This window comes from Scomber japonicus, chromosome 9 (genome assembly GCF_027409825.1).
Source record: "Scomber japonicus isolate fScoJap1 chromosome 9, fScoJap1.pri, whole genome shotgun sequence".
NCBI classification, from domain to species: Eukaryota; Metazoa; Chordata; class Actinopteri; order Scombriformes; family Scombridae; genus Scomber; species Scomber japonicus.
Window position 1 is genome coordinate 7,618,701 of NC_070586.1, and position 16,389 is coordinate 7,635,089.

A 16,389-nucleotide genomic window follows, 5' to 3' on the forward strand; every position below is an offset into this window, starting at 1 on the left:
TCCTTCTTTCTTCCCTTCCTCCCTCCCTCCTTCTCTCTTTCTTTCCTCCCCCCTACCTAAAGAAAGGAAGGACAGAGGAAAGAAGGAAGGAAGAATCCTTCCTTCTTTCCTCTGTCCTTCCTTTCTTTCCTTCCTCCCTCCATCCTTCCTCCCTCCTTCCTTCCATCCATCCATCCTTCCTTCCTTCCTTCCTTCCTTCCTCCCTCCCTTTCAATGAGTGTCCTATAAAGGGTTAAAGTCCGTATTTAATGAGGAAACTCTTTAAATATCCATTTTTGCAATGTTTAAAACCAAATTAATCACCTCTCAATGACCCATGCCTGAGCTTTCTACCATTTTTTGATTGATCATGCAACAGTTAATGAGCAAAATAACCTCCATGGGAAGATTACAGAAGCCAAAAACACACAAAAACTACCACAAATTAAATAAGTAATAACTTAAAAGCATGAAATGTTGTCATAAGGTTGATACCCAGGTTAAATCAGTGGAATAGAGTCACTGTGGTCGAGTGTTGCTCTTTTTTTGTCTGCAGCAAATTAACAAACCATCTTTCATGCCTTTTTAAAACTGTAGATATCTTGATGCTGTTTTTATTTTTCATGATCTTCTGTGTTGTTCTGTGTCATTTCGTTGTGCGGTTCTCATACACATCCCAAAGAAATATTTTTTGTACCGAAATGTTTTTATAAAAACTTATGTATGAATAAGAGTTTTTAATGTAATATGAATATTACAAATAAATATATCAATTGATATTAATATGTATCATGTTATATGTGACAGTAGGTGGTTATATATCTATATGATGATGAATCCATTTCGGTTTATTTAAATGTTGAAATTGACCCCGTCTGTTTTGACTGTTCCTTCCTTCCTTCCTTCCTTCCTTCCTTCCTCTTTCCCTTTCTCCCTCCTTCCTTCCTTCCTTCCTTCCTTCCTTCCTTCCTTCCTTCCTTCCTTCCTTCCTTCTTCTTTCCTCTTTTCCTTCCTTCCTTCCTTCTTTCTTTTCTTTCCTTTCCTTTCCTCCCTTCCTCCCTTCCTTCTTTCCTCCCCATTACCTTCCTTCTTTCCTCTGTCCTTCTTTCCTTCCTTCCTCCCTTTCTTCTTTCCTCCCCATTACCTTCCTTCTTTCCTCTGTCCTTCTTTCCTTCCTTCCATCCTTCCTTCCTCTCTCCTTTCCTTCCTTCTTCCTCCCTTCCATCCTTTCTTCCTCCCTTCCTCTTTTCCTTTCTCCTTCCTTCCTTCCCTCCTTCCTTCCTTCCTTTCTCCTTTCTTCCTTCCTTCCTTCATTTTTTCCTTCCTCCCTTCCTTCTTTCCTCCCCATTACATTCCTTCTTTCCTCTGTCCTTCTTTCCTTCCTTCCTCCTTTCCTCTTTTCCTTTCTCCTTCCTTCCTTCCTTCTTTCTTTCCTTTCCTTTCCTCCCTTCCTTCCTTCCTTCCTTCCTTCCTCCCTTCCTCCCTTCCTTCCTCCTTCATTCCCCCCTTCCTTCCTTCCTTCCTCCCTTCCTTCCTCCCTCCTTTCCTTCCTTCTTCCTCCCTTCCATCCTTTCTTCCTTCCTTCCTCCCTTCTTTCTTTGACTTGAGGACACCAGAAGGGTTAAGAGATTAATTTAGATTAACAAGGAAACTAACTTTTATTGATGAAGGAAATTGGTGCTGAAATATGTGTATATTGTATAACTCATTTATCTTAAACCCTAAAATAAAGTTGAATAAGGGGGATTCAGTTGCAGAAAGAGTGCAGGGTTGACGTAATACTACCTGAGTGCTGATAACTGACCATCATTATTCATCTTCTTTTAGATATGAGCATGAGTAGGATTTATCCTCCCATGACACTAATGATTTGACATTTAACTTCATTAAAATCTTAGTTCCTTTGCCACAAAACCACCGCAAGAGAATTTGTCTTTCATCCACTAACACAGGGGTCAGAGGTCAGATCCAGCACAAGAACAGCAGCCCTGGTAGCCATACAGGGAGCTTTAGCAGTAAATGATGTGATATGTACAAGTCAGGACCCTTGGGTGCTCCAGCTGAAGTCTCTGTCCTCACTATGCCAGTTATGCCATCCCATTAATGGTGATTATGTTTCATCACTCAGCATGGCCGCCATTACTGCCTCCGAACTGTTATGCATGATATATGAAAGCAAAATAAATCAAGAACATATCCTACCTTTAAAAGATGAGTCTTTAAAGTTTGCTCAAATTTAAAAAATATTGATGGAAATAGTAAGTTTTGAATTCATGACATATTGAAATAAAGTCTCACAGAGAAGTGCAATATTAAAGATAAGATTGTATGAGCACAGAATATTATCAAAATTAGCCAACAAAAGACGTGCTTTTCACCCTTTTTCCCTTTTTTTAAATTGGTATCATTCACTTACAGTATCTGTTGGATAGCAGTATGTGCAGCTGAGCTTTATTTACGTTATCATAACTGCAGTTTCTTAAACAACCCAGCTGTTGCCTCATTAGCTGCTCCGCATACAGATGCTGATGGGTTATGATTAACTTGTTCAGTGGCACTGTGGTGATAAGAGCTGAGAAAGAAGAATGGTTCTCATTTATTTGCCCGATCAGATCAAATCAAGATTAAATGTCAGATTAATTAACGCAAAATTGAATTATTGTTTGACTTAAGTAAAGCCCAATCAACAGGCCACAGCAGCTCTCTAACAAGGTTTAGTAACACTTCCTGAGAGGTTTGTACCTTCCACATCTTTCAAAAGTCTCATCGACTTCACAACATTATAATCTATCTGCCTAATTTACCAAAATGCATGCAGATTTAGATTTTGTGTGAGCATCTTACTCACTTACTGTAATTTAACACAGCGGCCACAGTTGAACCTGATCGCTGAGGTGAAGCTAATGCAGACGTATAAATGTTTAATCCACTGCTGCCCCCTGTTCACTCACTGCTGTAACCATGTTTAACATCGCTCGGCTCACAGGAGCAACATAGAAGCTAATTTGATGATTTGATTTTGCGGTAGTGCGGCACAGAAATGTACATTACATATGACGCATTTGACCTGCATTGGAAACTAGGTTAATGTAATGTAAGGATAGCAATATTCAAAGGTAGTAAATTTTCCAGGTTTCAGATGTATTTTGTATATAGTGGCGGCTGTGGCTCAGGAGGGAGAGCGGTCGTCCTCCAATTGGAAGATTCCCGGCTCCTCCACTCCACATGTCGATGTGTCCTTGGGCAAGACACTTAACCCCAAACTGCTCCCGTTGCTGCGCCAACGGTGTATGAATGTGAATGAATGGTTGAATTCCTCCTGATGAGCACCCTGCGTGGTAGCTCCTGCCATCAGTGTATGAATGTGTGTGAATGGGTGAATGACGTGTAAAAGACTAGAATGGCGCTATATAAGTACAGTCCATTTACCATTTAGTGCGTGTGATATGTATTTTACAAATATGCTATAGTCACATTTTACCTGAAGAGGAACAGAGTCTTAAAATGTTGCATGAATTAAGCACAAATTTCAGATTACGTGCTGGAGACACACTTTTTTTTAAGTTTTAAGAAAGTTTTGAAAGTTGAATGACTCCTATTAATAAAACAAAACTAAGAGAACTGACAAAACACGTGTAGTGGAGCCAAATTAGTGAGCTACACATGGGGAAAGTGATGAGCTCAGTTTACATCTTGTCTTGTAAGTTAGCAGTTTTTCTTTCTTTATGCTTCTTGAGTTTTTTTAAATCACTGACATAAAGGATAAGATTGTCAATTTTCAATATATTTCTTATAGTTAACAAATCTCCAACCAACAATGAATTGATCTACGTATTGTGTGCGTCTCCAAAGCCTAATATAACTTATTCCTCTGTGTCATAGATGTCCGCTGTTGTCCAAAAACTATTTAAAAAACATGTATTCTCATTATACAAACATATTCCTTCTTCATGAAAATCACGCTCACATTAGTTTGTTTTGAAATGACTAATAACTGCAATCACCAAGAGGTTGTGAGACGTAGAAGAGCAAGCCAGCGAAACAATTGAATCGTGTTCTCATACATGCGCAGAGGCGTCTGGTGTACGCAGAACGGGTCTCCAGAGGCTGAAAATGTGATTGCTGTTATTAGTCTTTGAAGCCATTTCGAAACCAACTAATGTGGACGTACTCTTAGTGAGTATCTACTGCAGAGGTGTCAAACTCATTTTCATTCAAGGGCCACATACAGACCAATCTGATCTCATGTGGGCCGAATCATTAAAGAGATGGAGGGAAGGAAGGAAAGACAGGCAAAAGGAAGGAGGGAAGAAAGGTAGGAAAGAGAGATAGTGAAGGACGGACAGACAGAAAGAAGGAAGGAAGGAAGGAAGGAAGGACAGAAGGAAGGAAGAAAGGACAGATGGAAGTAAGGACAGACAGAAAGAAGGAAGGAAGGAAGGAAGGAAGGACAGAAGGAAGGAAGAAAGGACAGATGGAAGTAAGGACAGATGGAAGAAAGGTCAGATGGAAGGAAGGACAGAAGGAAGAAAGGAAGGACAGATGGAAGGAAGGAAGGAAGGACAGATAGAAGGAAGGAACGAAGAAAGGACAAAAGGAAGGTAGGAAGGACAGATGGAAGGAAGGAAAAGTGCACTGGATGGCAAGTGGGCCGGATCGCACACCCCTTGGCGGGCCGTATCTGGCCCACGGGCCGCATGTTTGGCACCCCTGATCTACTGTATGTTGTCTAATCCTTTTGACAACCGAGCTGTTGATTGACTGGTATTTATATTTTCTGACATGAAACGGCGAAAGAAGGAACAATCACCATGAAAAAGATTGGTCAACTTAGAATGAGAACAACGGAAATTAAATTTTCATAATTCATAACGGTGTTAAATAATGCAGCGGCCCTTTGTTTCTAGGTAAGAAAACAGTTGGTGACCTCAGAATTGAGACGAAGCTTGCGTGACAGTCTTTATTTGAAGTTGATCTTGAAGGAGCAGGTTCCCTCGTTAACCAACTTCTGCCCACCAACCCGTCTGCCATCTGCCTTCACTTCCTTTAATCTTATTTGTCTGTCTGCGTATATTTCATTTTGGTCGTATGACCACATTGAGAGTTACATGGCTACCGCATGAGCGCATATTCATTACAATATTTTTTATCATTACCTCACTTTCCGTGGACGTCATTGCAGACCCATTAAAAGTCATGCTGCATGAGAAAATTAAACAAAATGATAATAAAAGATGATAATTACAGCCAAGAGTCACAGTATTTCGGTAAATGGAGCCGAGAACATTCCCACTGAACATTTTATTCTGTATTTTACAGTCAATAAGGTGCCAAATAGTGTAGATTTGCCAGGATTCAGGGAGTGACATCATCTGACTGGATGACTTTGTCATCTGGTAGATTATTCCAGGTTTGGGCCCAACATGAAGTGAAAGTTAGGTTCAATGAATTTTATCAGGTGAAACGGAGCCTAGAGACATATTACTTATAAAATACAGATAGACTATGCTTGCACCAGTGGTTATAGGGTTATTTAATCCTAAACATTATAAAACACTCCATGCACAATAAACAGGCTTAAAGCTAAGTCACTCATACCAGTACAGATGTAGACCTCTCATTTACAATGTGCAATGACAGGTTTCTGGCCACATGGGGGCAGCAGAAAACACAAAACTTTTGTTGACAAACAACATACCACATTCTAAAGTTATTTGCTTATGTGTTAGCAAATTATTATTATTTACATATCCAGCAGACAAGGATCAACATTATCATTCATTTAAACTGTTTTCTGGCCATCCAAAAAGTTAAACTTTACATTTATATTAGCGTTGGGTGAGTCTTTAACAACTCCTGTGAAAGTATATCTGTCTCTTTAGCTGCAAAATGCCCCATTTTTCTAACCAGAAAATAGCTAACTTTGCCTGCCTGTTGTTCAGGTAGCATACAGTGATTTTTTTAGAGCTTTATAAGTGAAAAGAGCTGTCTGCTGCTGTTAGAAATGAAGTTGGTAAGAATAGTAAGAATGCTGGCTGGAAAACCACAAACTTTATTTTATTGAATACTTCCGCTCAAAATGTTGTTAAATGTGTTTTATTGTTACTTCACTTGGATATTTCAGCTTCACTGTGCAGAATGATGTATGTACAGAGTTTGATACTAGAGGGCTGGTTTCACATTAACCAGTTGAAGAGGGAATGTTTCTCAGTGGGCCATGGACATGAGTTGTGATATCACAACTAGTTTGAAAGCTAATCATGATCCAGTATGCAACTTACAAAAGTGCACATATACACTTGGACTTTTGTGCAGCACTTGAAATTTTGAAATGAACAATATTTGCGTATTCATCAATTCTGTTTAAAAAAAAAAAAAAAAAAAAACAACGAAAAAAAAGGAATAGGCTATGATTTAATAAGATAATTGTACTTTTTACAAAATGTTTGAAAGGGATCTTTGAAATTTTCAATCTCTTTAAAAAAGAACAGTTGTTTTATAAGAGGTTAGATGTGGTATTGTCAGACCAGAAGAAGTGATCATCACCATTAATCTCCTGCATTTTCATTATAACCTTTCTGTGAGCCCAGTCTAAACTATATGTAAATATGCTATGTGAAAACATTTGAATGGATTCCATATTTTGTTTTGGACGTACTAGGTTTCTGACAGTGACCATATCAACATCAAAAAGATGGGTCTTGGGAATATGGGTCTTGTGTCTTGTTTCTGTGGAGCCCAACAAACCCCCCCCCTCCTATCATTGAGGGGCCCTTTTTGCTTAAGGACCCCAGGGCACTTGGCCATATTGCATATAGTAGGCCTAGATCTGGCCATGGCTAAACCAGGAGCCTGTACATCTGTATATTGATTGGCAACCATTCTGCTAAATATCACTGAAGAACCATGCTGAGTGTTTATTTTATGAACGCTTTGCCTTGTATTAACCTTTTATAAAAGCAATAAGCCACCTGAGGCAGTGGTTTACAGTGGTTTTAAATCAGTGTAAACTCTTGGTTTGGTTTACTTTAAGTACAGGTAAAGTTCAGGAGGTTGCTATAGCAGCATTTTGTCAACACAGACGGCAGGAAGATGGAGTACAACCACGCAGCCGGTCGTTTCTCCTATTCTACCATGCAGTTTAAGGTCTATGAGGATTATCTCGACTCCAAAGTCACTTCCATGGATTTGTTTTACTTAAAAGTGAGTTTCACCCTCTTACAAAATATTTGACGTAAGCTTTATTGTTAGCTAACCGCTAATTGAAATGTTTGGTCCCGTTTTGCACGCCAAGTCAAAACCTCATTCACTTTACTGCGAAATGAAGATACACTAAAACTTTCTCCAACAGTGCGCATCGGTAAAACATGATTTTTGATTGTTTTCTACTCACTAAGACACCGTCTTGAATTCGGCATAAATAAAACCAATAATATGTTCTTTTAAACAATAAATTAAGTCACTTTGTGCAGGTCTGCTACTGTCGAGACTCTTCTGGCGGAAGAAAACGTGGAGCACGATAAACGCTTTTACAAGTTGATTTTACTTGTAGTTTAACGAGTTTAATATATGCATTAATGAACATTGTTTCTTGTAAAATTGCCTTAATAGATGTTTTACAAGGTATGCAATTGACCGAGGTTGAGAAAGGCAACACACTTGTCAAAATTGTGCATGAAGTCTGGTGTGTGATCGTCTTTCTACTGAGCGATATATTTTAAGAGGCTGCTTTACTAGTTCAATTACACAAGTAAGAGTTTTATACATTGTCGTTATTTTATTGACAATTATCGGTAGCACTCATAAACCTTTTTGACATTTAAAGCCATGAAGTTTCTGACATGGAGATATAAGTTGGTTGTTGGTGTAATTGTTTTAGTCGGACGCTAGGTGGCGGTAACACACAGGTTTACTCTAGAGCAGAGGGGTCAAACTCATCTTCATTCAAAGGCCACACACAGCCTAATTTGATCTTATGTGGGCCAGTCCATTAAAAAGATGGAAGGAAGGAAGGAAGGAAAGAAAGACAGATCGATGGAAGGAAGGAAGAGAAGACATGAAAGAAAGAAAAGAAAAGAAAAAAGAACAGGTGGAAGGAAGGAATAAAGGAAGGCCCAATGTAATCTTATGTGGGCTTGTCCATTAAAAAGATGGAAGGAAGGAAGAGAAGAAAGAAAGACAAGATGGAAGGAATAAAGGAAGGAAAGACAGATGGAAGGAAGGAAGGAAGGAAGAGAAGACAGGAAGGAAAGATGGAAGGAATAAAAGAAAAAAGAAAGGAAGGAAAAGAAGATAGGATGGAAAGGTGAAAGGGAGGAAAGAAGAAAAGATGGAAGGAAGAGGAGACAGGAAGGAAAGAAAGAAAGAAAGTAAGAAAGAAATGACAGATGGAAGGAAGAAATGGTGAACGGAAAGATGGAAGGAAAAGAACACAGGAAGGAAAGTGGGCCGGATTAGACTCCTCGGCGGGCCGGTTCTGGCCAGCGGGCCGCATGTTTGACACCCCATGCTCTAGGGGATTTAGTTTAACACAGTCAGTTGAATACTACTCAATTAGAAAAAGGAGATATATAGCCTACATGTTTTCTTAATGAGTTCCTGACTTAATGACCTAGTGTGAGTGATATTCATGTTTAGCAAATTACTACTTAGACATTTTAACAACATGGTCCCCACTCCTATAACGAGCTTTAGTCTGGTATGTTCAGACATTGAGACTACTATCTTCAAAAGCCCCAATTGTCTTAAATTGTCTGTACTCAAGCATTTCAAGCGGTCAAATTGTCATTTTTTTCAGAAGCTGTTGAAGCTTTAGTGTAGCCAGCAAAACATGTTGGCCTCATCCTATATTTAAAAGAGCAAATCTATGTCACAGTATAATATAATAGTGGATCTTTAATAGTGGAATCTGATTGTCAGGAGTGGTTAAGCTGCCTTTTGTCCAGCAGATGGCACACTTGCTAATGATATTCACAGCTACTGTAGTGGCCGCTTTGTTTGAACACCTGTGTCCACACAGACAGGAGAACAACTCATATCTGACCTGATAATCAGTTGCAGTCAATCACTATCAAACTCAATCACCCCTATGTTGTGACACAACGTGGGCATCACAGGTCATCTAACCTGTGCAGTCATGCTGATAAGGACCAAGTTCTGATAAATCTGCTAATTATAAACCAAATTTTCCTGGATGATGTTATTCAGGACTTTTTTTTCTTTCTTCACAAACTATGACTGTCTACTCAGAAACCTGAAATGGTTAAAGAGGTTATATTACAAAGTCACTACCTCCTCTGCCAGGATAGATGTTCTGGTGTATTAGTCCAGGTCCTGCTGTGTCGAGAAGCAGCTCATTCAACTAGACTTATTCAATGAGCCTTGAAAATAAAGATAATGATTTTCAGGCCAATTTTAGGACCAGCACATGTCTGAGACTCATTTCTAGTGAGCCACATCAAAGTTGAAGGAAAATATAACTTTTCCTCTCTGGTGCGGACGCTTCAGGCCTGGCTGCTGGGATTTTGGGTAGTAGGACATGTGGCAGGAGCTTTGATCTGACAAACCACAGGATTTGACAGCAAGATTTGGGTTTTTAGATGATGACTTTATGGCTGAGCTTTAATGATGTTGGGTCTGCAAACAGTGATTGGAATAATATAGTGAACAATCCCTGCGGAGACACGGACACATGCATACTCACACACACACACTAAGACAATAATTTGACCTGTGCATAAGCATAAAATCACATTAAACCCGTACAACTAAAGTATATTTGAAGGTTGTAATGTTGCAGAACAAATTCAATATTTTAGACAGTGCAGTGAAAACACAGGGCAGAGTAGATCCTGAATCATATTTTCTGACAAAATATCAGTCTTCATTTGTCTGTACTTAATGTGATGAGTCCACTCACTCACTTAAATCCAGGAGATCATATTCATCTGAATATACGCCAAACTGTTTGTCAGGTAGTCTAGTACTGAAATGATTAGTGAGTTTATCAAGTAGTTAACTCACAGAAAAATGTATTGTTTAAGTCTTTTGTCAAGCCCTAGTTTTAGCCTGTTCAATGTGAGAATTTACAATCTTTCTCTACTTTTATTTTATTAACTTGTCCAGTTGTTTTTCAGACAAATGAAGCAAATTGAAGATCTATCAAGTTCACTATCATCACATTTTATGGAGTAAATGATTAATTGAATGAAACCCACAGATCAATCAGTACTGAAAATAACTGTTAGTTGCAGCCTTGGCAGTTATCTCTAGGAAGTGCACTTCCAAAATCACACCATGGACTGCTGCCAAACGCTGAGAATCTCCAGCCCTGACTGCAGGCCGTGTCACCTTTCCTTGACTGACTCCTCTCCTATTCTTTTCTCTCTCGCAGAGCAGGGAGTTGGCCCGCAAGCTGGTGGAGCACGGCCACAAGGGCACGGTCCTGAGCAGGGAGGAATTCGAGGAGAGGAAAGCAGCTGCACAGGCTGCAGAGGCTGCGAGGACCAACGCTTTCTATAACAGGAGCCGGCCAATGTGAGTTAACTTCTCAACAGCCCCACCACGCCGAGGTGTCATCTGCATGAGTAACAGGGAGGGGAGTGGGGGGGGGGGGGGCAACAAGTTTGCACACCCAAATCACCAGACAAAAGCTAGATATCAGGAAGTTCAGTTACATTCTGAAAATGAAATTTGGCTGTTTTAAAGTCTGAATGTGGTCAGAGGATGTTTGAATTAATCAGTCGCTGTGGCTAGAAGAAACGTTTCTCTCCTCCTCTCTGTCTGTCTATGTTAGTGTTCTGTGGTTCATTGTACTGACTTCTCATTCAGTGTGAAAGAACAGATGAGGGGATTTCAGACGAGTGGTCTGCAGTCCTCAGACTAGTATTCAGCCAGATTTACCTGCAAACCAGACATGAATTGTCCATAGTTTTACATTAACACTGGAACATTTGCCTTACTGTCAAGGTGTTTTGCACAAAGTGAAATCTGTTAAGTGTTAAAAACAAAAACAGGGTCAAAGACAGACACTGACTATCAGCTTCAGGACTGTTGTTGTATAGCTCATTCCAACCTCTGACCTTTGACCCTCCTTGTTTCTCTGTTTCTCCCTTACGTAATAGTGGGACATTTCACAGCTGTGGAAAATTACTTGATCCCTCGACTTGATGAAAAACTAAAAGTATTCAGTTTATGTTGCACTTGCATATTTGTTGAGCCAAATTATGTCACATGGCCCTGTGTAGATACTTGTGTTGCATCAATGCAGTGATCTTACCAAAATGAATGAGGGGGCTGTATTTTGATGCTCTACTATTGTCTAGTATAAAAAAAACAATAGCTGTTTCCCTTCAGACACACAAGTTCATTATTGTGCTGAGCCAGACCCATATTTTAGATGTGGATGTGTTATCTTGGGCAGCTGCACGGCCACAGTGGCACACACATACAATTTCAAGTTCAACTAATTGGGCTTTGACACCATATAAATCCATAACACTTGTCTGACAAGAGAACAGCCGAACAAGCTGAATCACCAATTACACTGTAGAGAACATCCAAGGACTTATACAACTTTCCCCTTATCGGGTGCTAGTTGCCAAGTCAAAGTTTGAGTGAACTTTTAAGATATACAATGGTGTTTTTCTTTCTTTCTTTGTTCTTTAGGCATTAAATTCTTCCTGCAGTGAGCTGCTGCAGTAAAATGTATGGAAGGAAATGTAAAATGTGTTTTTGACTGACTGGTAATCAAAGATTGAGAGGTCATTCAGTCAAAATCTTCAGTCTGTCCTCCCCAAAAACAAAAAAAAGACAGTATAGGTCATAATTTCAGTCACCAAAAACGACTTACGCTTACATTCGAGACTGGCATCCAGTAGCTGTAGTAAAAACCTGCAGAAGTGATGCAGTTGACGACTATATAAGGTGACAAATTCCCATTATTGGAGGTGGCGGCTTGCAAAAAAGTGGACTCGCTGCAGGAGACTGTCACTGTTCCTAACTGCAAGTGTCACATTTCCAACCGCGAGTTAGGACAGCTTTTTAAAAAACATAATTACAGTTGTTGTGTTGTTTACTGTTACCATCATGACGAAGGTTGTCTAATTATATGGCAGTAGGCAAGACCCCAAGTAGAGCGCTGGGCTTTGAAGCCAATTTGACATAGTGGCCAAACTGTGTAATTACAACGCCACATGCTGCTATTGGGCCCAAAATGAATTTTTGACTCAAAATTTGACTCTGATTACATTTAGAGAGTTTAGAAGAGCTGCACATTTAGATTGTTTAATCTTTATTCAAGTTAGCTGGTGAGCTAAACAGGAAGTTGCTAGTGAGCTTGCTCTATGGGCCCAATGATGTAAAAAAAGGAAGTTTTTTGACTTCATGAGCCACTGAGCAGCTTTCATAGGAATGAGTGGGGTTCTTCCTCCAACGCTGTATCCAGTTCTCTTTATACATTCATGACATTATGTTTCAAGTCATAATTTTAGCCTTAACCATGATCTCTCCTTACCGTAACCACACTAACCAAGTGTTTTTTTGTGCCTAAACATAACCAGACCTTAACCAACTAGACTTGTCACACCATAAAACATCATTATTGTTTTTTAACAGTGATTTGTAACCCTTTTAGAAAGCACAGACTAATCCGGCATTGCAGAAAATGCTCCTATCAGTCGTTCTGGAGCTTGAGGTACAATCAACCTATGTGGTCCTTTTTTTAATTACGAGGAAGTGTTGTTATATTTGATAGCTGTATCCGGTGCGGTAGCGGTTTGAGCAGCTTATTTAATCTTTTGCGATTGCATCTAATAAAAGACGAGGCAAATGGGAGTAATTCATCAAGAAGGTGACCTGGTATCAACATGGCTGTTATTTGAACAAGGCCCGGCCATCTGTCTAAATCCAGATCAAAAATGTTAATATAAACAAGCCGAATGACAAAACTACAAACTGGAGACCTCTATAAACTGCCCCTCCTGAGGAAAGTGATCACACAGATATTGTTCCCCTTTTGATAAAGCCATGTGCTTGTGGTATCGCCTTTGATGACAAGCCAGAACAGACTCCAAACAAGACTAGTAACTACACACACACACACAACTTATTCACACACACACACACACTGAGGGGTTTTAGAGGTATCCAAACATTTACCTGCTAGGTGTTGAATTTGATTGAACCCTCAGATGCTTATCCAAATGTGCAGATGTCTCGCCGCTGTCACCCCCCACCCCCCCTCCCCCCCTACCTCCCTCCTCTGAATGTCTGTGAACATCAGTGACACTGGTGAAATGGGAGCCTCCACACCTGCAGTTATAGTGATATTAGGCCACAAAGCCTTTCATCTTGTCCCAACAGGATCCAGGGAAATGTTGTACGGGAACATCGGGGATGTTATATACACAGCAGTTTGTTCAGTTTCCAAGATCTACAATCTCTGTGTCGAGGTTGTTGTGAAGTCTGTGATCTGTAAAAATGTGTGGTTGTAAAGGTCACAAATTTTTCGATTGGAGTGCGGGATCAGATGCTTCACTTTGACAACATCCAGGCAGATTGGGAGTTTGAAGAAGCGCTCCACCGACATCCCGTGTTTTGAGTATAGCAAACATTTGCACCCTGCAGCCTTGAAAAGTTCGGAAACATCTGAAAAAAAAAAGCATCTAATTGTCCAACTTCTCAAACCGCTGCTGCGTAATTAATTTCTCCACTGTTGACATATAATCAATAGCAGAGTAGTTCTTGGCCATGTTTTTGGTTAGTTACTGGCATGTGTTTGTTGAACTCCAAGTACCGACAGTTTGTATCAAGTGTCTGCTCAGATTTGAAATCTCGTTTACTCGTCTGGTTTCCTAATCTGAGTCAAAATTCTGCCATTTTATAATAATATTCATAATCATCTTTATTTATTTATACAGCACTTTTTTTAAAACAAATGTTACAAAGTGTTTCACAGGCCACAGATTACATAAGAGTAGAGCAGGGGTGTCAAACTCATTTTCATTTGAAGGCCACAAACAGCCCAATTTGAGCTCATGTGGGCCGGACCGTTAAAAAGAAGGAAGGAAAAGAAGGAAGGCAGAAAGGAAGGAAGGTGAGAAGGAAAGATAAGGAGAAGGAAGAAAGGACAGGTGGAAGGAAGGAAGGAAGGAAGGAAAGAATAAAAGTGAGGAAGGAAGAAAGGAAAGATTGGAAAAGAAGACAGGGAGGAAAGATGGAAGGTAGGAAGGGAGGAAGGAAAGATGGAAGGATGGGTGGAAGAAGAAGACAGGAAGGACAGATGGAAGGATGGGTGGAAGAAGAAGACAGGAAGGACAGATGGAAGGATGGAAAGATGGAAGGAAGGGTGGAAGGAAGGAAGAATGGAAGGATGGGTGGAAGAAGAAGACAGGAAGGACAGATGGAAGGATGGAAAGATGGAAGGAAGGGTGGAAGGAAGGAAGGAGAAGAAGACAGGAAGGAAAGATGGAAGGAAGGAAAGACAGATGGAAGGAAGGAAGAAAAAAAAAGACAGGGAAGGAAAGTGGGCCGAAGTGGACCTCTCGGCGGGCCGGTTCTGGCCCACGGGCCGCATGTTTGACACCCCTGGAGTAGAGACAGCAACAACACATAAAGTAATAGAATATTAAAGAGAGTATTGAAGAGATTATATAAGTTAAAAATAAAATACACCAAAAACTAGGACACACACTCTCAACATGAGTATATTACAACAATGCCATCCTAAAAAAAGTAGGGTTTAGTAAATGTTGACATTGATGAAGACAGTCTAATGTCCACATGAAGTTCATTCCAGAGTTTGGGGCCTCTTTTTTTGTTAAATATTGTATTTGTCTGATTTTACCGCTTTAGACGAGACAACCTTGACTTCTGTTGGAAAAAGGTGGAAGGAAGGAATGAATGAATAAAAGTGAGGAAGGAAGAAAGGAAAGATTAGAAAAGAAGACAGAGAGGAAAGATGGGAGGAAGGACAGATGGAAGGATGGGTGGAAGGAAGGAAGGAAGGAAAGAGAAGAAGACAGGAAGGAAAGAAAGAAGGAAGGAAGGAAGGAAGGAAGGAAGAAAGGAAAGATGGGAAAAGAAAACAGGGAGGAAAGATGGAAGGAAAGGACGAGAGGAAGGACAGATGGAAGGATGGAAAGATGGAAGGATGGGTGGAAGGAAGGAAGGCAGAAAGGAAGGAAGGTAAGAAGGAAAGATAAGGAGAAGGAAGAAAGGACACGTGGAAGGAAGGAAGGAAGGAAAGAATAAAAGTGAGTCGAAGTGGACCTCTCGGCAGGCCAAAAACGAGGACACACGCTCTCATCATGAGTATATTACAACAATGCCATCCTAAAAAAAGTAGGTTTAGTAAATGTTGACATTGATGAAGACGGTCTAATGTCCACATGAAGTTCACTCCAGAGTTTGGGGTCTCTTTTTGTTAAATATTTTATGTGTCTGATTTTACCGCCTTAGACGAGACAACCTTGACTTCTGTTGGAAAAAGGTTTGCATAGTAAAACATGTTCATATTTCTCAGAGTGAGGTATTGAAATAGGTATTGTGGCTGTCTGTCTGTACCTAAATAAAGTATCCACACTAGTAGCAGAACATTTCAAAGCAAACCCAGCCAGCCTTAGTGGAGAAGCGGATTATGTTGCAGGAGTGGTTAAAGAGGTTTCTATAGCATGAATAACATAAGTTTTTATGTTTCTTGATATTATATTCCTCTGTGACTGTGACTGTGGGTTACCATAGAAACCTAATGTAACTGTCATGAATCAAAGATGACAGCGTATCATCGTCCCACGCTGCAGAATATATAATCATTACCTAAAGCTGAAGGTGAGCCCACAGCCCAAAAATGAAATATTTGAACCCTTGTGTTGTCTTCCCGGGTCAAATTGACCCCATCTCTTTTGACTCTTCCTTCCTTCCTTCCTTCCTTCATCCTTTCCTTCCTTCCTCCTTTCCTTCTCTCCTAAATTACTTCCTCCTTTCCTTCCTTCCTTCTTTCGTTCCTTCGTTCCTTCCTTCCGTCCTTCCTTCCTTCCTCCCCTCTTTCTTTGCTCCCTCCTCCTTCCTTCCTTGCTTGCTTCCTTCCCTCCCTCCTTACTCCTTTCTTTCTTTCCTTCCTTCCTTCCTTCCTTCCTCCTCTCTTTCTTTGCTCCCTCCTCCTTCCATCCTTCCTTGCTTCCCTCCTTCCTTCCTTCCCTCCCTCCTTACTCCTTTCTTCCTTCCTTCCTCCTATCTCTTTCCTTCCCTCCTTCCATCTCCTCTCCTTCCCTCCTTCCTTCCTCTTTTCCTCCTTCCTTCTGTCCTTCCTTGACCTGAGGACAACAGGAGGGTTAAATTCAAGAGTAAGATTAATATTCTTTCTTATCATCTCGAAACATTCACATACATTGAAAGCAAAATGTGTCCTCT

The 16,389-nt window shown here is 40.2% G+C and overlaps 1 protein-coding gene across 1 annotated transcript in view; it reads left to right on the top strand.

Annotated features, from left to right (window-relative positions):
- Positions 1-7,071: 7,071 nt before the first annotated feature.
- cfap299 (cilia and flagella associated protein 299) overlaps positions 7,072-16,389 on the top strand; it is a 127,057-nt gene continuing 117,739 nt past the window's right edge. The window contains exons 1-2 of the mRNA XM_053326265.1: positions 7,072-7,182; positions 10,373-10,515. Coding sequence (XP_053182240.1) covers positions 7,072-7,182; positions 10,373-10,515 — 254 coding nt within the window. The remainder of the gene's footprint in view (positions 7,183-10,372; positions 10,516-16,389) is intronic.